Raw genomic sequence first — 25,423 nt, forward strand, 5'->3', positions numbered from 1 at the left:
GGCGCTGCGGAAAAGAGGAGAAAAGATAGCAGAAGCCGTCATGGCCCTACATCTGCACTGCAGGGGTTAAGCGGTGGAACCGCCCCCTGTCAGTAGCGTTATGTGTCACGTGTCCAGTGTTTACAGAGCATCACCATCACCCGAAGGTCCCAGGTACAGAGGGGGAGCAGCCCCTAATGCTGGGCTCATAGGTGCTAGCTGTTATAGGGAGACATGAGATGTCAGGTAAGGCCCTGTTCACATGTACATCACAGAGGCTCATCTGGAAGGTATTCTATACCTGTATGATTGTTGGGGCATGTTCATACAGTAATATAGACGTGCTAGAAAAATGCGTCCCTCAGATTTCTGGAGAGGTTTAGGCCACGTCCACTCTGCTGTTTCCCTTGTTATATATCACACTAAATTCTTCGCTATATAAGCACCTCAGAAAGCTGTATAATAAGTCATTGTGGCTACACACTTAGTGTTCTTTTTCCTAGATATTAATCCATTAATGGATCTAGCAGCCCAGCCGTGCTGTGCATTATCCATTGCAGGCATCTCTAAGGCAAATTCTAACTATGTGTTGTCTGCACTGATCTGGAACTTGTTCTGCTTTATCTACATGTCTGTAGGTGATCTGGTAACGTACAACCATGTCTGGCTCTAAAGGCAGGTCAAAGAAAAAGGCCAGCACCCCTTCTGACGCCTCTCCTGACAACCTTCCATTACGATCTTCTGGACGACAGGTAATTTGTTTATCATCTTTAAAGAGGACCTTTCACCAAATTTTGCCCCCCCCCCGACTAACAATGCCAGCTGATAAAGGGTTACAAGTCCTCCCCATATCACCTACAAATAGCTGCCTGTGAGGCACTGTACTTTAATTACAAACGGTTTTCTGATATGCAAATTAGCTTTTCCGACTCGTGTCTGGTGTTTGTGACTCTTCTCTCTCTCAGACTGGCAGTGAGCCACGCCGCAACATTCTGACTGACAGCTCTGTCTCTTCATATCACTGCTCTGCCTCCTTGTACTTCGGGACTGTCTACTAATATTCAACTACAGACCTATAAAGCTCTATGTACAGATGGGAAATATTGTGTCCATTTTTTTTACACTGTGCCTTGTGCTACAATCATAACATGTACCAGAGTGACATCATCGCAGGTCCTTCAGCCTTCTAATAATAGCAAACTGTACACCATGCATGTGATTACACGAAATCACAGCAGCCTCCATGGAGGATGGAGAGGAGTAGAAGTCCATGGAAGCTGCTGTGACTTCATGTGGTCAGATACATGTATGGGATGCAGTTTGCTATTGTTGAGAGGCTAAAGGACAGATGATGTCGCTCTGGTCACATGACATGAACTGTGACCAGTAAGGAAGCACAAGGCATGGGGAGGAGTAGATGGGAAGGGCTGCTGAGCAGGACACACCCCCTCTGATGCCAGGTAATATAAGATAAAAGGCTATTTATGTGGATTTAAGCGAAACTATTTTTAGCTAAAAGAAGGGTGTCAGTAAGTGAATAGGGCTATAGGAACCTGTCACTGGCTGTATATGTGCTGTGCACCATGCGTGTTGAACGTATGCCCGCCGGGATGCGGCCTGGCGGGCATACGTTCCTGTGAATGTAGCCTAAGAAGAGTGAGAATTCTGGCACACCACACACAGACTGTTTCCCACAAATCCTTTTTTCAAAAGTGTAACATGTACAGTTCTATAATTACTTATGGCTTTGATTAGGTGAGGAAAAAGGCGAGTGAGGCGATAGAAGATGAAGAAGATTTCTTAGAGAAGAAATACCGGAAATGTGAAAAGGCAGGGTGTACAGCAGCATGTCCGGTTTGCTTTGCCAGTGCTGCTGAAAGGTATGCTTTGCTTATACAATGAAATTCTGACTGTTTTGTACCTTGGATTAGGATGGAATCAATACATGGTGACCCACTGCGATTTATAAAATGTGTATAAAACTTCAGCATCTCAAAGGGGGCTAAAACTACTAAGAGACTATGGACTGCCTGAAAAAAACTACAGGAAAAAATAATATTCTGAGCATATTTTGGAGCAGCAGAAAGATTTTTTTTCTATGTAATTTCTGCAGCATCTCTAATTGTGGACCACAACCTTGTGAAGAGAAAATCTGGTGTGTTTATAGTGTGAGCTTAATGGACCTATAGACTTCATTATATCGATAGACAGCAGAGCGATTCTGTATAATTGTATGTAACGGGGCAGAAGAGGCATATGTATACTGTAAAGTCTGTCTGGAATCCTTGGTTTAGTAACTGATCTTTCCAGTGAATCAAGTTTTCATAAAGTATAAGGATCCATGTATTGGTCCTTTAATTGTTTACTTTCATCAAATAAAATATGTAAAAGTATCAATTCCTTGTGGGTTTTTTTCTCTTCATATCTTCATTCTTGGATAAAAATCTGTCCATGGTCATGATGTCACATAGGTGCATGTCTCCTTATATTACACAGCTCTTATAACTTTCTGTGATAACAACGGACCATGGATTGATTTCTATCCACTGGAAGTAAACAATGAAGTTTCCCATAGAATTAACCCCTTTACTGGTGGTAGAGTGTTCTAATTAGACTGCTCATTCAGTCTAGGGGATGGGGGAACCATTTTGAGCACATTTTCGGGCATTTTTATTAAAGAAATATCAACTTTGTAAAAGTGCCAGAGGCCCTGGCTTATGCACACCCCTGCTGCAAGCCTTCTCCTGGTGCCGGCTGGGGAGTTGTGATCCGGCCGCTGACGTCAGAGAAGGGGCGTGGAGAGAGCAGGCCCCACGCCCCAGTAAACTCTTTGATCTTCCTACCAGAAATCTTCGGTCACTGCTCCGAAGCTGGAGCTACTGCGGATGCGCGGACGTCAGGCTTCGCGGACAAGGGGGCGTGGCTTCTCATAGTTGCACGTCAAAGATATCTGGTAGAAGGATCAAAGAGGTTACTGGGGCGTGGAGTAGCAGCGCCATGTAGCCTTAGCTCCGGCTACTCCATGCCCCAGTAGCCTCTTTAGAAAATCTGCATATTAGGGAAATAAAAGTTATCAAAAGATTGCGAGGACGTGAGGATTAGCCCTTAAAAGGGCTATGCTCACGAACAATAGATGCACCTGATGTACCTTTATTGGTAGATCCGTGGTGGTAGGTTTCCTTTAAAAGCTGTGTGACTGTTCAAAACGTCCCCCCCACCATCCCCTAGACTGAACAAGCAGTCTAATTAGGACAAGCTACCACCAGTAAACTGGTGGTAGAAATCCTCTGAAACAAATATGAAGATGTGATTTTTTTCAAAATATATATGATGATTATCATTATAATACTATAAATTATTAATTATCATATACATATATATAATTTTTTTTTAATGTTTATGTATTTCAGATGTGCAAAGAACGGTTACACATCAAGATGGTATCATCTCTCTTGTGGGGAACATTTCTGCAATGAATGCTTTGATCACTATTATAGGAGGTAGTTCTATTCATTTTACAGTGATTTTCTGTGATCATAAAACTTGAAAAGTCACTTTGTCGTAGACTGAACTGATATATGATACCCAGAGTTCCTGCTTCCCGATATGTAGAAGAGCCGACACTGTACTGATTACAATGACTGCTTTGCTGAATATTGGTGTGGAAGTGATCAGTCTGTGATACAACACTTTTCAAGTTCCATGATTATGGACTGATCACATAAAATGTGGACGTGCCCTTACACGGCCATATGGTATGATGGACACAAATGGATGCCATTGGACTCCAACGTCTGCATCATTTGGGTTTTTGTTATGTGCTCATCATTTTGTTATGTGAAAAAGAGCTGCATTCAGAACTTTTTCATCTGGGATTTTTGATAGAATGTGAAGAGTCCCTTTCATTTTGTATAACCGTTGATTTAAATTTTTACCTGTTTTCTTCAGCCACAAAGATGGTTATGAAATATATTGTTCCTGGAAGCGCATATGGACTAGTAATGGAAAAAGTGAACCAAGTCCTAAGGCATATATGGCTGACCAGCAGCTTCCCTACTGGGTGAGAAACTTGTACAACTAATATTTTCGTATCCTTAGGTCCTTGCTTAAGATGAATAGGCCTTCACTCATATTGATAACAGAAATGCTGTCTTACCATTATTGCCAACATTACTAACATTTGTAAATACTATCGCAGTATTTCCGCCCTAAATAATTACATGGCAATGTGATGTACTACATTAGTGGACTATAGGACTGACCATGACATGTATCAATAACTACGAGCATAACATAGATGTAAAGGTTTTTTTTTACACTACATTCAGCTAACATAGTCTGACAACATGGTACAAAAAGACTCTTACACTGCCTTACTAGTCGACTCATAACTTTGTTATGTCTTCTTGGATCAGGTTAAGTGGTATAGGCTAACTAAAAGTACCATGAAACCATGCAGTGATGAAGGACCTACACAGTGCCCTACATTCCCAAAATGCCAGTCCTAGAGATCGTCACACCGGTAATAGTAGCCCACCACCACACAGACAACACTGCACCTTGTGAATGTAAGTCACTGCCCTATTTAGCACAAGAATGCACAGTGTGACTTTTCAAGTAGCAGATAATAATAATTCTTTATTTATATAGCACACACAAATTAGGCAGCGCTGCACAAACCATGTCAAATTGGTCCCTGTCCCCATGGGGCTCATAATTTAAACAACTTAACAGTATGTTTTTTGGAGTGTGGGAGGAAACTGGAGGAAACCCACGCAAACACGTAGAGAACATACAAACTCTTTGCAGATGTTGACCTGGGTGGGATTCGAGCCCAGGACCCCAGCGCTGCAAGGCAGAAGTGCTACCCACTCAGGCACCGTGATAATACAGACAATTGTACACACATGCACATTCTCTCACATAGAGCTCCTCTCCCCACAGGGCAAATATTACATTTAGAATGCTAGTCAGTAAGCCAAGCTTCCAAATGTTTTATGAACCATAAATGGCTCGTGTGTACTGATGTGTGTACTGATATGTGTGTACTGATGTTAACATGTGTTTTTAATGTGAATTTCATGTTTTATTCTCGTTGTTTTATATTTTCTAATTATTTTAAGGTACAATGCACAAAACCTGAATGTGGAAAATGGCGCCAGTTAACAAAGGAGATACAGTTAACTATGCAAATGGCAAAGACGTACAGATGTGGTATGAAGCTGAATAATGCTCTAAAGGTGAGGATCTTACTGGCCTTGGTTTGTAAAAATGTGTGGCAAGCTTCAGGGCACAGTCAATAAAATTAAAGCTACAATTGTGAAGGTGTCGTTTTGAAATAAAACGGGCACCTAATATCTATAGTGTACGTGTGTAAAATGTCAGCACAACCATACGCAGTAAGAATATAGAGGGCAAACTCTTAAGACTCAAAAACAAACAAAATAAAACAAAAAATCTCACTCCAATGAGGAAAAACACATACAGACATCTCATGTACTTATTACAAACGACATAAGTCTCTTGATGTATCTGTAAGGTGGCCACACCCCCAGACAAAACTACCCCAGGTCCATAGTTTTGTTGTTTTTTTAGAAAGTGGGCAGGAACACCCCGTGCAGCTCTCTCTGTCGGTGTTAAATAACCATGGCGCGAAGGTGGCGTAGCTGCAAGAAATTGTGACTATTTCAGTGCATCTACATCAGAAACTGGCATAGAAGCACTGATAAACAGCCCCCCCCCCCTTTGTCTTTAAAACTTGATATATTGAACATACAACTCAAATCTGTGTATTTTATTTTTAAATATAGTTTATGGCTGCAGTTTTATTTTTGTTTTCTGTTTTAGGCTGAAGGATCAGATCATTGCTCTATGCCAGAAGATCTGGTAAGTGCAAGTGCTAAGTAATAGAGATTGCATAGCATAAATCAAAGATACTAATATCATTTATACATATATGTGTTTCTAAAAGGACTATAAATCTATAATATAAAGTAGTAATCATGGAGCCAGGCAACTTTTTGAACTTACTCTCCCCTTGAAGTATTGCAAAGCCATTTTGAGGCCTAGAATGACTTAAAAAGAATTATATATAAAATTATATAATTATAATGCTGTTTTTAAAATGAAGCTCATTGCTGTAGGTTGTTTCAAAGACTAAGGTGTTTTGGCTTCTTTGATCAACGGGACCCTGTTATCAACCAAACTCCTTCATTCTGCATAAAAGCTTAAAAAAAGGCTCCCAACCAAGTAGACCAAAACCAGATGGGTTCTTGCACTATAGAAATCCAGTTCATATTTAGATTTGTTTTTTTTATGGTGAGGGCTTCATACTGGTTGAGTCATGCAACAATGATTTAAACACTGTTCTCAGTTTCGTCTGCTCCACCTGTTCAGACGCTGTCAAATTCATATAGGTCCAAGCTATGCTATTTTATTTAGCCCTTTTGTGTCCGAGGGTCAAATGCTCGTCTGCTATTTAAATTACAATATCTTTGGAACATCTTTCACATATCATAACAAATTTTACATAATTATTTGTGAAACTCTAGCCTGATAGTTTTAGGATAATTCTGTTAATTGTTTCTTCTTAAATGTTTCTTCTTTACAGAATTAGAAAACAAATAAAAAAAAAATGTAATTAAATAATATTCATCTTTACATTTTTTTTGTAAATGGAAAAGAATCATTTAGCAATAAGGGCAATGATTTTTAAACATAGTTTTTAATGATTTTGTTTGTTTGTGTTGATTTGCATTTTTAAAGAGAAGATATATGGAAATAATTAAGTTCTTTGTTTCTTTATGTTCTGTTTTTGTCTGTCAGAGAGTTTCGGAGGTATCTACTCAGCCGTGGTATGCGATGCTTATTCTACCTCCACTTCTGAAAGACAGTCCAGCTGCTCCATTGCTAGCAGCTTATTACCCAGACTGTGTAGGCATGAGCCCATCATGTACTAACACAAACCGTCTACATGGAGAAAACAAACAAGAGCAGAGCAGAGGAGCGTCTTCTAATTCTGGTATGGCTCAATACAGCCACCACTGTCCCTCTTTCTTCTTAGTTCTGTAACGTTTGTTCAGCCAATGTGAACTTTATTTATTTTCTTTTGTTTGCTGTAGGGATCAATCCATATTTTCAACCATTCTACCAACCCAATGAATGTGGGAAAGCTCTCTGTGTGAGGCCAGATGTAATGGAACTAGATGAGCTTTATGAGTTTCCAGAGTACTCTAGAGACCCCACAATGTATTTGGGCATGAGAAATCTTATTTTGGCCTTATGGCACATAAATTGTAAGGTAAGTGTCTAGTATAGTGCCATTTAGTTTGAAATTAGGATTTTTTTCATATGTATGTTACAGTTAATATTGTCAGTGTGTGACACACATGTTGCAGACTTCCAAAACTGTTTATATGCAGTATCTTAATAGGGTTATTTCTGCTGCATGTGTATTAACTTCACTTTCTGACTTGGATGTGAATATACTGCATTTCCCCTGCATTGCCTTAGCAAAAGTTTATTTTATATGTTTTTTGATACTGTTAAACCATTGCCAGGCATTGAATATCTCACAAATTTCCATCCATTTACTCCTCCAAATGTGTAAATACTAAGAAATCATCCAGCATTAGAATGCCTTGATAAGCTTCAGTAAGGATGAGGCTTGTGACTTTATTTTCCATTGTTAATCCATGGGATAGGTGATGTCAATATAATCTGTGAGGATCTAAGTGCAATCCAGAGGATGGGAACCTTGCAATTTGGAAAAACTGTGACCCCATTCTCACTAATGGGTGGAGCAGCAGGTTGGGCATGCGTCCTGGCACTTCATTCAGGACTGTTGGGACTGTTGTGAATGGCTAAGTATTGTACTCTACCAAACTCCAACACTCCCATACTATTTAATGGAATGAAAAGGACGCAGCTCTACCCATTTGTAAGGATGAAACCCCTGTTCTCTGGATCACCGAGGCTCCATTCTCCAGCTAATCCTACTAATCATATTGTTTTTGTTGTGTTGAGGTCAAATACAAACTTTGTACAACAACTTTGAAGCTTGAGTTATGCAACGGTTTCCAGCTGTGCAAGGTTATAATCGGAGATTCACTCCTGGTGGTGTCAATGTAGTCCCAGAGAAATCCAATTCGGATTCTTGTGGATCAGAACAGTGAACTTTGTGGCAGAAATATGAACATAATCTAATAGTAAATTGTCCAATATGGTGTATTTATCTGTAATCGTTCTTGGGATTTGTAGGAAGTGCTTACACCACAGACCTGTGCTCATCATATAATGGTGAGGGGACTAGTGCGCATCCGTTGTGTGCAGGAGGTGGAAAGGATTCTCTATTTCATCACACGGAAAGGACTAGTTAACACTGGGGTTTTGTCTGTTTCACCTGGACAGTGTCTCCTTCCAAAGGAATACCACAGTGTAAGTGACATACTCAAATTTTCTGCTTTCTTCATTTCTCTGTACACTGTTGGGAATAAAAATGTAACAAATTTACATTCTAGAAATCTGTGATTGTTGTTGGAGCCGGCCCAGCAGGATTAGCTGCCGCACGACAGCTTCATAATTTTGGCCTCCAGGTAAGGGACAGATTTATAAAGTTTTGAAATTACAGTTTATTTCATGCAGTGAGATGAATCAAAATGGGCAAAAAACATTCAGCACCAAGGAAAATATTTCGGTCTTGTGCCACATACACTTTGCGGGCGCAAACAAGGGAATGTGATTGTTTGTTTGTGGCCTCTTTGGCAAGGGCGGGTGAGCGTCGCTCACATTGCTCATACCTTTTTCCTGCACTACTCAAGTAAACATTTTGTGTAATGCTGAGTTTACAGTAAAATGGAGCGTTGATAATTATACATTTCATTTCTCTTTAATAGACTTTATACTTGCAATGTCACTTGGCATTGGTATATGAGAACTCTATGGAGGCTTGTTGGTCCCAGTCTGGGGGAGTGACTAAGAGGCAGCCTGTCGGTGTAAAAAAAAAAATTGCATATTTTGGGTGAATAGGGAGAAAATTACTGGAATACACCGTAAACAAGTTTTACAGTTTTCAAATATAATATGTACAAGTATTTACTTGTTATATTTTATCCCATTTAGAAAGCATAGCTATTTACTTGGGGATGCATGTATATTTATATGCATTATTGTAATAATTCAATTCTTTCACATATTTTAGGTCATGATACTTGAAGCAAGAGATCGAATTGGTGGTAGAGTCTGGGATGACAAATCATTTAAAGGAGTCACTGTTGGAAAAGGAGCACAGATTGTAAATGGTTGCATCAACAATCCAATTGCAATAATGTGTGAGCAAGTGGGTTTCTTTGGTATTTGCTATTTAATTGTTAGTGTAAAGAAAAGTAGTTAAATATGAAGCTCTGAAAAAACTGAACTCAAAGAATATAATAGATGTCATACAGAAGAATGAAAAGCCAGAAGGAATATTTCTTTTGTGTGGACCTGAATACTCAGTAAAGGCAGTTTTTAGAAAATCTGAGGCCAGGACTAGATCAAAGCAAAAAAACAAAGATGTCCTCCTTTAGCTCCCCAATTCCACAGCCAGGTTATGTTCTGGCTGTCATGATTACAGAGGCTCAAGTGTTTTCAGCCTGATCGTTTAAACATTATACTTTAAAACAACTGTAGTTCACTTTATTCCAAAAATAGTGCTTCTCTGTTACGCTCTGCCTCCAGCTGGGTGTAATAGAGATGGCTGAATGACACTTGGGTGCCTCCAAGTGCAGCTGATTACAATTCCCCATCGACAATCCAGTCAGGTCAACGATTGCTACACTTGCGATCAGTGCCTGTATAATACGCCTGTATAATAAAGCAGACAAATGCTTTATGTAGAGCGACCAGCTCCCTACAGCTTAACGACACTGTGCCGTACAAATACACAAATGTTTTTTATTTGGTCAAAAATATTGTACAGTTGTTAGATTGCAACATTGATTAAGCCAAGTTATTGCATGCTGAAGGGATTCATATGTGTAGGTTGAAAAGGTGAAAGATCCTAAAATTTTATTGTAAAAACACTAGACTGCATTTCCATATAAGCCGAACAGCAATGTGCGTTACTTGCATGCTTCCACTTTTACAGCCATCTGCTTGAGTCCTGTTTTTCACCCCATTCACCTGTTTATTTGTATGATAACAGATAGACATAAAAATGCGGAAACTTCGAGAAAAATGTGATTTGATTCAGGAAGGAGGACGATTCACTGATCCATCTATAGATAAACGCATGGAATTTCATTTTAACGCTATACTGGATGTTGTTGCAGAATGGAGGAAAGATAAAAGTCAGCAGCAAGATGTCCCACTTGGAGGTATCCTATGTCCTGGGGGTCTCTGTACATACAATCTTGTTATTATCTGTAGTTGGCTGAAGTGGGTGTTCATTCTAATTGGAAATGGATGATTGGGGTTTAGTGTCTGCATTTATATACTCTTGTTGCATGTCAGTGCTTTTCATGTACTTCTAGAAAATGAACATTTCTGTGTATGTAAGGACCAGTTCGCATCTGTGTTAATTTATCAGTGTTCTGCATCTGTTATTGTGAACCAAAACCAGGTATAGAGACTTCACAAAACTTTCTGTTATACGTTATCAGTGTGTTCTCTCCATCACTGCTTTTGGCTCACAGTAACTGAAGAAATAACTGAGATGTTAGATGTCCGTAAAGGCAACTTCACACTCGCGGTCCCCCCCTCCTTGTTCATATAGTTTGGGCTGACCACACTGCAGGGAAAGCTCTCTGCACAGTCCATGATCATGGACTGATCACGCTAAGGCCGGCGCCACACAGGGCGCTTTGTCTGCGCTTGCAAACGCAGACAAAGTCGCGCCCACCGGCTCGATCGCATCGGCATTTCTATGGAATTTAACGCGAAACACCGGCGGCTCGTTCCCGATCGCAGGCGTTTCCATAGAAACGCCGATGCGATCGGGCCGAGGCCCGCCCCGGTGGGCGCGACTTTGTTTGCGTTTGCAAGCGCAGACAAAGCGCCCTGTGTGGCGCCGGCCTTAGTGTGAAGCTGCCCTAAGGATGTATCTATACTTGGCATTGTGGCATCTGGAATGATGTCTTGTATGTAGCTGCATTTTTTTTTTTTTTTTGCAGATAAAATACAAGAGATTTACAAGACTTTTATTCAAGAATCTGGTATCCAGTTTACAGATGTGGAGGAAAAAGTTTTACAGTTCCACCTTAGCAACCTGGAGTTTGCCTGTGGAAGCAATTTACACAATGCAAGTATTTTTAACCACTGCAGCACCACAGAAGTTTTTACAATAATAATTCCTTTATTTATATAGCGCCTACAGATTACACAGCGCTGCACAGAGCTTGCCAAATCGGTCCCTCTCCCCAATGGGGCTCACAATCTAATCCAGCTGGCAGTATGTAGTATGCACAGGTTGCTTCCTGCCTCTTTGCTCCCTCTTCTCCTCACTGAACTTCAAACCGGGAAGACGGAGGAGTTTCGGCAGACAGCCGGGGTGGAGGTCTCCATGATGAGACGAAATCGAGGGGTCCAATGGACCCCACGTACCTATGTCGGATCCCGTCAGAGTAATGGAGCAGAGGGCCGCGCATGAACGTTCTGCTCCATTACTCTGACGGAGAGACCATAGGTCCGATGGACGTACCTGGACCTTATCAGACCACTCCTTTTCGTGATCTGTGGGTGTCTCATCGCTGAGACCTCCACCGATCAGCAACTTAGGCCTTATCCTGCGGATAGGGTGCAATTTATGTTCGAGGGAAAACCCCTTTAATGAAGATCGGGGAATGTAGCCCTTCACTACCAAGAGTGGAAGTCAGAACTGCTGTGACTTCTGTCTCTGTAGGCATGCAGCAGCCAAAGTGTTAAATAGTTGACTTTAGTGTTTTGTGCTTTCCACCCCACAACACCCATTTTGCCCCATGGACCTCTTGCCAAATAGGATTCACTGCGTTTGGTATTGTATTTTGCCCAGTGCATTTACAATGAATATCAAAATAAAAGGCAAAAGCATCATGTGAACATGGCATATGGGCAGCACGGTGACTCAGTGGTTAGCACTACAGCCTTGCAGCACTGGGGGGCTGGGTTCGAGTTCCATCCTGGTCAACATATGCAAAGAGTTTGTATGTTCTCTCCGTTTTTGCGTGGGTTTCCTCCGGGTCCTACGGTTTCCTCTCACACTCCAAAAACATACTATTAGGTTGATTTGATCGTGATCCCCATTGGGGAAAAGGACTAATCTGTCAAGCGCTGTAGAATCTGTGTGCGCTGTATAAATAAAGGAATATTTATTATTATTTTTATTATTCTAGCTTTAGGATGCGTTGAGATCACATTATTTGCTGCCCACATGATAGGGTTTTATGAAAAAAGAAGCTCCAAAAATGTATCAGTCAGAAGATCCCATCACCTGAATGTTATCTGAGTAATGTGGTAGAATGGTCATGGGGAAAAGGGGGTCTGTCTAAAAGCAAGAAGTGGGGAACTTAACTTTAGAGAGCATGGAAGGGCGGTACTTAATTTAATAAGAGACAAGGATGATTTAGCAGTAACATTGGTGTCCTTTACATGATGATTTAATCACTTTATGGCAGTAATATTCATCACTACCGTATATGATGGTAAAGTTCATCACTGGCATTAAAAGCAATAATCAAATATGGTGGTAATAAGCATGCTGCTATTTATGTTGTTGTAATAGTGGAGTATTATTTGGCCTTTAAAGAGAACCCGTCATGCAAAATAACCCCCCTAAACTAAATATATTTTCATAAACTGCCATTAGAGAGCATTGCCTCTATCCCTTCATTGTCCCTCTACATGCCTGTAAACCTAAGCAATGAGGTCCTAAAGCTGTATGCAAATGACCTGTGAAATGTCCAATAAAGCATTAGCATATTCAAGCTGTCCACTCTATTCATGAGTGGGAGGCACAGCCACACCCCCAGTGCATGACTGACAGCCTGTGTAATGGAGTGAGGCTGTATAATGATGTGCTTCCTGGTGCTGGTGGCCACGCCCCCTGCAGCCTGTGTGTGTATAGGAGAGATACAGCAGCTCCAGGCAGCCATGTTACAGCAGAACATGTCAGATTCATGTGTAGCTCATGTCTGTGTCTCTCACCTGTATATTAGGAGGATGCAGCATGTCAGCAGATGCAGCACACACTAGCAATGCTTTACTATACATTACACACAGACATGAGCAGGGGGAGGAAAGGGGAGGGGTAACAGGTGACATCACTGCCTCTGACCATGTGACCAGCCTCATTTACATGATAAAGAATAGATGATTTTACAATGAATAATGTATGAAATAACTAGATAAAGGCTGGGATGGGATCCTTGTGAGCTGCTCTAACAGGTAGTAGTGACAGGACTAGTGGCAGAGACCTGATGACAGGTGTCCTTTAAATAGTGTTATTGTGTATAATATAGGGCTAAATTACAATGTCGGCACTTTGCGATAGCTAAGTGCGTTTTGTCTTGAAGTTTGGACACTCGATAAGGAGATCAGGGATCCCATGTGTTACTGTTTCTGCAGCACAGGAGAAAATATTACATTGTCCAGATAACACCTTCTGTTATGGATTCCCTTATCAAGATCTAAAATAATTTAGACCCTTAGACCAGAGGCTGTTTATTACAGCCTGAACTTCCACCTTTGCCTAGCAGTGACCTTAAAGGGGTATTCCCATCTGGGCATTTACATTTAATAAAATTCATTTGCCATATATAAACATTTTTTCAATTGCATGTTAATTAAAAAAATGTTCCTGTGTGAAGATAATTTCTCATAAATGTAGCCATGTTGTCCCTTAGAAACGACATAGCTTCCTCGGATACGACCCCGTCACACTCTGGCAGCGGTGGCCAGACATGTGCTATAGAGTCCTGCTGGACCACCAGGATTCAGCGATCATTACCACAGGGTGACTGTGCGACATGTAGTAACTCCAGGACATTTTATATACAATAACCTTTTGTTTCTTTGTGCACTCACTCCAGCAGAGGTGGCCGTATCCGAGGAAGCTATCTCGTTTCTAAGGGACCATATGACTACATTTATGAGAAATTATCTTCACACAGGAAAATTTTTTTTAAAAACATCTAATTGAAGAAATGTTTATGAATGGCAAATTAATGAAACTGAATGTGAATGCTCAGACGAGAATACCCCTTTAAGATCACAGGAGCAAGAAAGGGAGTCAGTATACAGTGGCTCTGCAAACTGTTACACTGAAAGCTGCCGTATAATAACGTGAACCAGTCTTGAAGAGTTAAGGCACATGGTAGAGAAGTAACTACTTGTAATCCTTCACTTGTGTCATTGCTGCCTGTCACCCTTGCTTTTAGAGATATAAGGCATGCGGACCAAATACCATATTACCAGTATATTTGGCCCAGAGATCTATACCAGTCCCGTTTGTGTATTTGTAATAAACCCTTATATTTTCTTTTATGCGGCACCATCGTGGTTTACTTTATTCCTGTTGCAGCATGTATTTGTAGACCAGTACATGTACGGCTGCTGTTCTGTCAGCAGCTATTTCTTCTGCTTTGCATATGAACAGTGGGGAGAATGGAATAATGGAATAAAACCCTGTTCACATTTGCATTATGGCCTCCTGATTTATGTTAACCGTCTACAGGTATCTGCTCGTTCTTGGGATCACAATGAATTCTTTGCTCAGTTTGCGGGAGATCACACAATGTTGAGTGCCGGTTATTCAGCAATCACTGACAAAATGGCAGAAGGACTTGATATCCGATTCAAATCACCAGTAAGTGTGACAGTATATTTTTTGCTACAGTATTTAGAAAGGTGGCTGCCCAGAAAAGCAGGACAATCATTTGTTGCTTTTACAGGGAGCGCTGTAATCCAGTTCAGAGAGGCAAAAGCCTGAGCTTTAAAAAAAAAAAAAAAAAATTGAAGGGGCTGTCTGAAATTTTTATGTTGATGTCCTAGGTCAGTGGTGGCAAACCTATGGCACGGGCGCCAGAGGTGGCACTCAGAGCCCTTTCTGTAGGCATGGACCCCTTCACAGAGTTCACCAAACAGGAACAAATTCTCCAAATCTTCCTGCAGTCCCAGGCAACTTAAGAGATGCTGCTTTCAGTGTTATTTTAAAGCGATACTTCATCGGCTGTATGGAACTGTGGAAGTGAGAAGGGATTGATAGAACTGCATTATCTTTCTAGGTCATCCTACTGTAGGTCATTCTTACTGTATAGAGAGACCCTGGAGAGAAGCTACAATGATAGTCTGAATGTGCCCTCCTTCTTTTAACTGTATTGGTGGCCTCAGGGGGACAATACGATTGAAAGATGTTGCAGAACAGGTAGCAATAACTTACTGCTTAAAATGCAATGTTGGCACTTTGCGGTAAATAAATGGATTTTGGGCACTCTGTTTCTAAAAGGTTCGCCATCACTGTCCTAGGTCATCAGTCGGTGTCTGTGATACCAGGCACAGCCACTATACAGCGTACATGTCAGCGCTTGCCCAACTACCATACCTATTTCAACAAAGAGGATTTTGGAAGTTGCACCTCCAAACTATGCAATATTTCATTACCTAACATAAGGAACGGTCCTCAATATAAGAATCTTGTTAATATTTTAAAACTGGCAGATTAATTTTTTCTTTTTTGATACAGGTTAACAGGATTGATTACAGTGGACATGATATTTCTTTAACAACATCAGATGGAAAGTTGTACAGAGCACAAAAGGTACAGTTTTGTTTCCTAGGATTACTGTTTGTTTGGTTCAAATACTTCCGACCAAATCAATGTACTATTATGTTGGCATGCGATAAGGGGAGTATGGAGAGGGCTCATGGGCTGAACTGGGTGTTTGCTGCATATTGAAATAGAAAAAAAGTTCAAATTATCCCCCTTTTTTCCTAGAATTGAAATAAAATCATAAACATGGCTGGTATCCCTGCGTGCCATAGAAAATATAAAAACTGTTATTCATAGCGGCGAATCTCGAAACACCACATTTTATGGTGATTTGGCCATTTTGGTCATACAGTTCCCAGCAATGAAAACATGACACAAGAAAAAATGACATCTTACACATGTCCGTAAACCAAATTATGAAAAAGTTATTAACGGCTGAAGATGGTAAACAAGGAAATATATATATATATATATATATATATATATATATATATATATATATATATATATACTGTATATACTCAAGTATAAGCCGACCCGAGTATAAGCCAAAACGCCTAATTTCAACATAAAAACTGGGAAAACCTATTGACTCCAGTATAAGCCGAGGGTGGGAAATGCATTGGTTACAGCCTCCCAGTATATAGTCTGCCAGCCCCTGTAGCATACAGCCTGCCCAGCCCCTGTAGCATACAGCCTGCCCAACCCCTGTAGCATACAGCCTGTCCAACCCCTGTAGCATACAGCCTGTCCAACCCCTGTAGCATATAGCCTGCCCAACCCCTGTAGCATACAGCCTGCCCAACCCCTGTAGCATACAGCCTGCCCAACCCCTGTAGCATACAGCCTGCCCAACCCCTGTAGCATACAGCCTGCCCAACCCCTGTAGCATACAGCCTGCCCAGCCCCTGTAGCATACAGCCTGCCCAGCCCCTGTAGCATACAGCCTGCCCAGCCCCTGTAGCATACAGCCTGCCCAGCCCCTGTAGCATACAGCCTGCCCAGCCCCTGTAGCATACAGCCTGTCCAACCCCTGTAGCATACAGCCTGCCCAGCCCCTGTAGCATACAGCCTGCCCAACCCCTGTAGCATACAGCCTGCCCAACCCCTGTAGCATACAGCCTGCCCAACCCCTGTAGCATACAGCCTGCCCAGCCCCTGTAGCATACAGCCTGCCCAGCCCCTGTAGCATACAGCCTGCCCAGCCCCTGTAGCATACAGCCTGCCCAACCCCTGTAGCATACAGCCTGCCCAGCCCCTGTAGCATACAGCCTGCCCAGCCCCTGTAGCATACAGCCTGCCCAGCCCCTGTAGCATACAGACTGCCCAACCCCTGTAGCATACAGCCTGCCCAACCCCTGTAGCATACAGCCTGCCCAGCCCCTGTAGCATACAGCCTGCCCAGCCCCTGTAGCATACAGCCTGCCCAGCCCCTGTAGCATACAGCCTGCCCAGCCCCTGTAGCATACAGCCTGCCCAGCCCCTGTAGCATACAGCCTGCCCAGCCCCTGTAGCATACAGCCTGCCCAGCCCCTGTAGCATACAGCCTGCCCAGCCCCTGTAGCATACAGCCTGCCCAGCCCCTGTAGCATACAGCCTGCCCAGCCCCTGTAGCATACAGCCTGCCCAGCCCCTGTAGCATACAGCCTGCCCAGCCCCTGTAGCATACAGCCTGCCCAGCCCCTGTAGCATACAGCCTGCCCAGCCCCTGTAGCATACAGCCTGCCCAGCCCCTGTAGCATACAGCCTGCCCAGCCCCTGTAGCATACAGCCTGCCCAGCCCCTGTAGCATACAGCCTGCCCAGCCCCTGTAGCATACAGCCTGCCCAGCCCCTGTAGTAGGAAAAAAAAATAACACTGTACTCATCTTTCTGACGTCCCTCATAGGTCCTCTTCTGTCTCAGACTGTCTCAGACAGAAGAGGACCTATGATGTCAGAAGGGTGAGTTTTGACTTGATTTTTTTAGTTGACTCGAGTATAACCCGAGTTAGGGTTTTTGAGCACAAATTTTGTGTTGAAAAACTAGGCTTATACTTGAGTATATAAGATATATATATATATATTTTGTAGTTTTCATTTTAAATAATCTATTAAAACATATACACATTTGTATACACATTTGGTATCCATGGGATTTTACCGACCAATAGAATTAAGTGGAGGTGTCATTTGGAGAACATAGCCATAAAAAAGAGAGCCCAGTAGAAAATGTTGCAAATGTTCATTTATTTTTATTTTTTTTCAATTTCCCTGTATTGCAGCTTCTCATTACATGTCATGGAATATAAAATACTGTTGCTAGGTACTACCTTCTTAACATCCCTGCAAAAATGTATCGCAAATATTCTAAAATTGTATTTTTACCTAATGCCCCTTTTCTGCAGGTTCTGGTTACAGTGCCCCTCGCACTACTTCAGCAAAATATTATTCAATTTAGTCCTCCTCTCCCAGAGAAAAAGGTTAAAGCTATCAATAGTCTTGGCGCTGGAACAATTGAAAAGGTGGGTTGGATGTCATTCAAAGTGAATGCCCTTACCTGAGCACCATCTTGTTTGTTTACTATTTCTAAGTTCAAAAGTTTGAAAAAGCCGTTATATTAAATGGGTTGACCCTCAAAGAACTGGTTAATTGGACAGTTTTTAAAGGGGTTGGCCACTTTTACCTCATGTTTTTTCTAATGTCTGTATAAGTGTGGGGGGCAGAATATTAGGTAGATTTCCAATATACATCTATTAATCGTTCTGCTCTGCATTCTTGATATGTAAAGTGAAGCCTCCTGTCTTTTACCTCATTGGCCAGACATTCCTGTCCATTAAATGGCTGCTGATGGTGGGTCATGTGATCTGGCGATTGTTCATGGACAGATAGAGATCACATGACCCTCCATTTGCAGCCATTTTATGGTCAGGAATGTCTGGCTGATGAGGTAAACGACAGGAGGCTTCACTTCACATATGCAGAGAGCAGAGTAGAACTTTTAATAGATGTGTAACGGTAAATTATCTAATATCCTGCCACCACACATTACATAAGGTAAAGTGGCCAACCCCTTTAAGTGTGGGAAAAAAATCTACCAGTGAGGACCAGTTTGTTTTACTTGGCCAAGCTTGTATAGGAGAATGGAGCAGATGACATCTGACTTACAGCTAACTTTGCAAAACTCAATAGTACAAGTAACTAATATGTTACTAATAGTACAAGTAACTAATATGTCTTCATCCATACCTTTTGGCTTTTATCATTCCCCTCCTTTATTATTTTCTCGTCACTCTCTGAAATTACTGCTGAACTCAACCTTCCAAGCAACAAGACAGAAACTCAATGAGTTGCCATATTACATAGAAACTCTATGCAGAAGGGAAGGAAGAGCGACTTTCTCCGTCCATTAGCCAAAGGGGAAATTGAGTATCTGCAAATGTGGTGGCTGCTAGAAATTCTTATTGCACTTCCCATAATGACCAGAAACCTTGTTATCCTTCATGTGCAAACACTTTACTCCTGATTTCTGCACAGTTTGTTAAAGGTTAAAATTGTCTGTTTTAGGCTGGACAAACAAGTATGTCTTGAAAAAGTGTTTTAGAAAGGCCCTCTACATAGACCAGCTTTTAGGAACAACCATACCTAATAGTTGGCCCATGTAAAAGTGTTATCAAGCATACAACATGTATTAAGGGTTTACATGTTATATGCACCACAAAAAATAACTGTTAGTCAGCAGAAAATGTCCTCATGTAAAGAGAGATGCTACAGTATGTGTTTCCATCCAGTGTTTCCTGCTGGATGCGACGTATACTGTACAGACAGAGCCAAAAATGATACCTCTGTCTGCCTGTATATGTCTATGGTTACGTTCAGCACATACGCTGAGAGATTTTATGATGTACACACTGAACATATCCAAAAAACGTGATGTGAATGTAGCCTTAGAGATACTTTGTTATTGTTAGACATTGGGTTACTGATGGGGGACTGTAGGAGATTCTGATGTAGCTGTCTGAGCTTCCTTTCTTTATGCTTTTTTCTATATGTGTGTTTTGCTACTGATTTTCTTACCGTTTTACTGGAGATTATAAACCTTATTTGAACAAAAAAAAAAAATTAAAACTAATGTAACATGTATTTGTGTTGTTTTTTCAGATTGGCTTGCAGTTTGCTTATAGATTTTGGGACAGTAAGATTCACGGTGCCGATTTTTTTGGTCACATTCCTCCAGACCCCAGTAAACGTGGTCTTTTTGGTGTATTTTATGACATGGATCCACAGGTATCTACACTTTATCTGCAGTGATGATTTAGCTTGTTGCTATAGATATATACGAAAAATAAAACATCACCTCCCCAAATTGCTTGAGACTTTTTGTGGCATGCATGTGTATGTTTTGGCCTTGGGCAAATATTTTTTGAGACATATTTGTCCAAAATAAGTAAACCAGGTTCACAAAGAAAGAACCATTGTCACACTACTTTCTTAGTCATGTTTGATACTGGCAAGTGCACTATACAAAAATATGTTAAGAATATGTACAGCGTCAAGCCAAAGCATTTAATTGGGTTGAGGTCTGGATTGTGACACTTTTTGATTCTTTTATTGGTAATGCATTGACTCCTGGGAAGATTGTCAACAGTTTTAATGTTTTCCACTTGTAAGTGGAAATGTTTCTCACTGTAGAACAATGAACTTCACAGTTTTTGGGAAGCAACAATTGCTTCTTTAAGATCATTGATGCGGTCTTTACTCTAACATTGTATTACATACCACTGAATCCTCTACATCCGCCTCCTGCAAAAACTTCTCCACTACAGAGGTGGTCACATTTGTTAATGATCAGTTAAGTTGGGGCATTCAGCATTGGCTGCTACTTGCTTTTCTAATTGTTATAGAAGCAGAAGGGAGTGTGTCTTCTGAATTTTAGCTTTATTTTGATAAATAACCATATGCTGTTGTAATTTGTTCATATGTAATAGATATGTAATAGAGGGAATGCTACAGTATGACTTTTTTGTGTTGTACTTTTTCTAATTACATTCAAACGTGATTGTTGTAGGGTAAACATGCAGTACTAATGTCTGTCATTACTGGAGATGCTGTCACTTTTATTGAAGGCATAGATGACAAACAAGTGGTAAAGCATTGCATGGTGGTTCTCAAGGAGCTGTTTAAAGAACTGGTAAGTACAGTACCTCTCTATCGTGTAATATGTGCTCAGATCTACCTAAAAATTAGTATCTAATGTATTGTCAATTTTGTGTGAAAATCTTATTAAATCCTTAACGTATTGTGACGTACATGTATGCCATAATGCATTAAGGAAGTATGAAGAGGGCTCACGGGCAGAGCAAATTAGAAAAATGGCTGCAATTAAGGTACAGAGCCTCACTGGCAGCTAATTTTAGGTGATATAGGGAGGACTTGTAAGATAAACAATGCTTGTGGTTAGGTCTTTTTAACCTATGCACTACCTCTGCACTATCATGGCACAGAGCTGCTGATGATGTATGAAGAGGACTCACTGGTTAAGCCCAGTATATTGCTGCAGACACCCACCGCTTGCCAGCAGCAGTCAGTCTGGCACTGCACGGGTGCCACCATCTTTGTGAACGTAGATCCCTGTGATGTTATCGTGACTGGGTCTTTGTTAGACCCAAGGCTGTATGGTTTCTGCAGATTCGTTACAATGTGCCAGTGGAAAAAACGCCATATACTGTAATATTGCAGTATATGGTAGGAACCATCAGAATGTCTAGGGTTCAAGTACTGTAGAGGGTCTAAAAAATAGTAAAAAAAAAATATAAAAATTCAAATCACCCCTCTTTACCTAGAACTAATCTAAGAATAAACAGTAAAAATAACAAACATGCTAGGTATCGCCGTGTCCCAGAATACCCGGTGTATCAAAATATAAAACCGGTTACTCCCAGCGGTGAGCCCTATAATGGAAAATAGCTCCCAAAACTCAGATTTTACTGCATTTTACACCATGGCACTCAAAATGTTAGAAATGAAAACAACAGCTTATCACGCAAATTTTACATCTTACACAGTTTTTTTAATTTTTTTGTACACATTGGCCCATATATACTAAGGGCCGTGCACCAGTTTTCTGTCAGACTTTGCCTGTTCTTTTCAGTGCAAACTGCTTGCACAGGTATTTAAAGTGCCCGAGACATACCTCTGGCGCACCCTGTATTATACACAGGCAAACACACTTTTAGTGCAATTTGCACTGCTTTTAGAAAATGTGCCCTATTGTCTTCATTTGTTTAATTGTAGTAAAACACAATAAAACCTTTATAAATTTGGTATCACCATGATCGTACCAAAGCAAAGAATAAAGTAGATGTATTACTTGGAGCGCACAATGAAAGTTGTAAAAACTGAGCCCACAAGAATGTGATGCAAATGCTTTTTTCGATAATTTCACCACATTTCAAATTTTTCCAGCTTCCCAGTACACGGCATATAATAATAAATACTAGCACAGCTCTGTAAACGGAAAAATGTAAAAATTCTAAATTGTTTTGTGAGCGGCGTTTGAGCAAATTGCTCAGTGCCCCTATGCCGTCTATTGGGGAGGGGGGGGGGGGGGGGTTGTAAGTACAGCCACACTCCATACGTCCCCCCTCACGTAAGTGTGAATTGGACCTTACTGTGTTAACCTCTTTACTGATGCAGGATGTGCCATCCCCAGTGAAATACTTTGTCACCCGCTGGTCCAAAGACCCTTGGGCACAGATGGCTTACAGTTATGTGAAAACTGGAGGCAGTGGTGAAGCCTATGATATACTAGCAGAAGATATTCAAGGAAAAGTATTTTTTGCAGGCGAGGTAAGAAAACTAATTTTAGAAATTGTGCTATTTTACTGTGTCCTTCCCCCTGCAGTTCAAAGTACAGAAGGTCAGGAACAAGTCTCTGACCTTTTAGAATACTGGTACTCACTACTTTATTCCCTCTACCAACTTCATGAAGTGCATTCCCCTTTCCACCCATTGCTTCTTTTCCTGTGATATACTTAATATAGGAAATATTAATATCTATTACTTACAGGCAGATGGTTTATTAGTACGCCTCTAGATCCACACATCCATATGCATTCTTGTCTACCGACTGTAGCATCTCTGAATGAACATGCAAGCGGCTTAACACTGCAAATCTTATAGGACTACAGTTTAGGTAAAAACAAAGGTTGCGTCCTAACTATACTAGACACTTTGTCAGTCATTTTCTATTCTTTTAAAAACTTTAAGAGATTAGAAAAAAAATAGAAAAATACCTTGCCCATCCTTTTTTTTTTTTTAAGCAAACAACATTTTCAGGAAAACCAGTGTGTTGGTTATACCCTAACACATGTATTAAACCTCAACAGGGTAAGCATTAGACACTCACAGGGTCACCCATATCAGACTTGCCCTGTTAAAGGAAATCTACCACCGGGATGAATGGTTGTAGATCTCGAACGCTTACATTCTGGTGTTCCCATCTTTTGGCAGGATACGCTTTTCTTATGCCCTTGTTTTTATAATAAAAAAAAAAAAATCAAATTATGCAAATGAGCTGGAAGGGTTTCAGGCTCATGTAACTCCTATGGAACCCAAAGCCCCTCAGCCTCATTTGCATAATTGATAGAAGAGAGAAGAGAAGACACGGGAGCCGTGATGGGGATCGGGGGCCGCAACGAACATCGGGGACACCAGAGGGTGAGTATTACGGGTTTTTTTAATTGACTCGTGTATAAGCCGAGGTGAGGTTTTTCAGCAAATTTTTTTCTTGCTGAAAAACTCGGCTTATACATGAGTATATACAGTATTTAGCCTGTTAAAGTTTTGGGCAACTTTTAACTAGTTGATCTAAACCACCCCAAAAAAACACACTAAGTAAGCATCTCCTAGTGCTACTTCATTCTTGGCACTGTTAAACTGCTAGCCATAGCCTCAGAACACCGGACCAAGCTTACAGCGGTCCCATGTATTCATAAGGGGGTGACTGCCACATGAAGCCCGTCAGTCACCGCCGGCCTATGGCATGGGAGGTGCAGTCCAGGGAAGAAGCACCTCGGACTTCCCCCTCATGAATACGCCGGACCAAGCTTACAGCGGCTATGGCGTATCGGAGGTTTCCGATAGAGCTAGCAGTTTATCGCTGCTAAAAATGGGGTAGCACTAGGTAGCGCTGCTTACTTTAGGGTGACAGGTCCACTTTATTTTTTGATCAGAGAACTGCATCAGTTCATCCATTCTTCATACTAAAATTGTATTGCATTATTTTTATGCTATAATAAGTATTGCTCATCATTTCCAGAAGTGATTGATCATAATTTTCCACACATTCAGTGAATAGCAGTGATTCTTAGCTGAAACTCCAAAGCATTGATATAACCTTGCATTCTGTACTTCATATATAAACACTTCTATTATTTCCTTTCTTTCTCTCTGTTGGGTTTTCTCACTCCCTGCAGGTGCAGGCATCATCTGAACAAGTGATATTGAGACTTCAGAGAGTAGTGGGTGCTGACAATTATCACAGACAGAAATTAGAACAAAAATTCATGTGTACATTGACACGTTGCTGAGATCAAAGTTCAGATGTAACAATAAAGCTTTTATTGATAAAACGGAAAGGAAATACCGTATATACTCCAGTATAAGCCGACCCGAGTATAAGCCGAGACCCCTAATTTCAGCACAAAAAACTGGGAAAACCTATTGACTCGAGTATAAGCCGAGGGTGGGAAATGCTTTGGTTACAGCCTCCCAGTATATAGTCTGCCAGCCCCTGTAGCATACAGCCTGCCCAACCCCTGTAGGATACAGCCTGCCCAGCCCCTGTAGTAGGAAAAAAAATAACACTGTACTCATCTTTCCGACGTCCCCCATAGGTCCTCTTCTGTCTCAGACTGTCTCAGACAGAAGAGGACCTATGGGTGACGTCAGAAAGGTGAGTTTTGTCTTTATGTTTTTAGTTGACTCGAGTATAAGCCGAGTTAGGGTTTTTGAGCACAAATTTTGTACACGTACATGTTTCAGGAACAGAACATTCCCTGTCCATAAAATGAATAAAATTTAGGGAAACTATTTTGCACATGACAAATAGTAAATGGTAAAAATATAAAATGTAACCATACAAATGTACATGTAACAGAAAAAATAGGAGTACGGATTAACATAAAACTCGTGTACATATTAGTAACAAGTAGGATCAGTCGCAGTAGTGTGAGTGGAGGTAAATAGTGATAAATATTTTATACATGAAAACACAATGGGGCAAATTTACTTACCCAGTCCATTCGCGATCCAGCGGCGCGTTCTCTGCGGAGGATTCGGGTCCGGCCGGGATTCACTAAGGTAGTTCCTCCGACGTCCATCAGGTGTCGCTGCTGCGCTGAAGTTCATCGGAACGCAGTGGAGTTCACCGTCCTATCGTGGGTGCAGGTAAGAGCGTGTCAAGCGACACTTTTTTTTAAAAAAATGTGGCAGTTATTCCGAATCCGTCGGGTTTTTGTACGGCCACGCCCGATTTCCGTCGCGTGCATACTGGCGCCGATACGTCACAATCCGATCGCTTGCGCCAAAACCCAATTCAAAGTGCAATTCAGGGAAAATCTGTGCAAAAACGGAAAAATTTGGGTAAACCACCGGAAAAACCTGATTCAGGTCCTTAGTAAATGACCCCTATTAATAAATATTACATAATATGTAAAGGCACACTGGTTACCAATTTGTAAAAT

At 41.2% G+C, this 25,423-nt stretch overlaps 1 protein-coding gene across 3 annotated transcripts in view; it reads left to right on the plus strand.

Annotated features, from left to right (window-relative positions):
- The window catches only part of KDM1B (lysine demethylase 1B), a 39,277-nt gene that overhangs the window by 190 nt on the left and 13,664 nt on the right, over window positions 1-25,423 (plus strand). The window contains exons 1-20 of one of the 3 annotated variants that reach the window (XM_072152664.1): window positions 12-153; window positions 618-731; window positions 1,735-1,859; window positions 3,390-3,479; window positions 3,928-4,039; window positions 5,103-5,219; window positions 5,827-5,865; window positions 6,805-7,000; window positions 7,101-7,279; window positions 8,239-8,415; window positions 8,499-8,573; window positions 9,179-9,316; window positions 10,163-10,334; window positions 11,130-11,257; window positions 14,666-14,797; window positions 15,674-15,748; window positions 18,086-18,202; window positions 19,839-19,964; window positions 20,746-20,868; window positions 22,374-22,526. In XM_072152664.1, coding sequence (XP_072008765.1) covers window positions 639-731; window positions 1,735-1,859; window positions 3,390-3,479; window positions 3,928-4,039; window positions 5,103-5,219; window positions 5,827-5,865; window positions 6,805-7,000; window positions 7,101-7,279; window positions 8,239-8,415; window positions 8,499-8,573; window positions 9,179-9,316; window positions 10,163-10,334; window positions 11,130-11,257; window positions 14,666-14,797; window positions 15,674-15,748; window positions 18,086-18,202; window positions 19,839-19,964; window positions 20,746-20,868; window positions 22,374-22,526 — 2,367 coding nt within the window. In that variant the 5' untranslated portion in view covers window positions 12-153; window positions 618-638. Of the gene's footprint in view, window positions 1-11; window positions 226-617; window positions 732-1,734; window positions 1,860-3,389; window positions 3,480-3,927; window positions 4,040-5,102; window positions 5,220-5,826; window positions 5,866-6,804; window positions 7,001-7,100; window positions 7,280-8,238; window positions 8,416-8,498; window positions 8,574-9,178; window positions 9,317-10,162; window positions 10,335-11,129; window positions 11,258-14,665; window positions 14,798-15,673; window positions 15,749-18,085; window positions 18,203-19,838; window positions 19,965-20,745; window positions 20,869-22,373; window positions 22,527-25,423 lie in introns of those variants that run through there. The other 2 variants (XM_072152663.1, XM_072152662.1) reach the window with 2 other exon arrangements.

This window comes from Engystomops pustulosus, chromosome 5 (assembly GCF_040894005.1).
Source record: "Engystomops pustulosus chromosome 5, aEngPut4.maternal, whole genome shotgun sequence".
NCBI classification, from domain to species: Eukaryota; Metazoa; Chordata; class Amphibia; order Anura; family Leptodactylidae; genus Engystomops; species Engystomops pustulosus.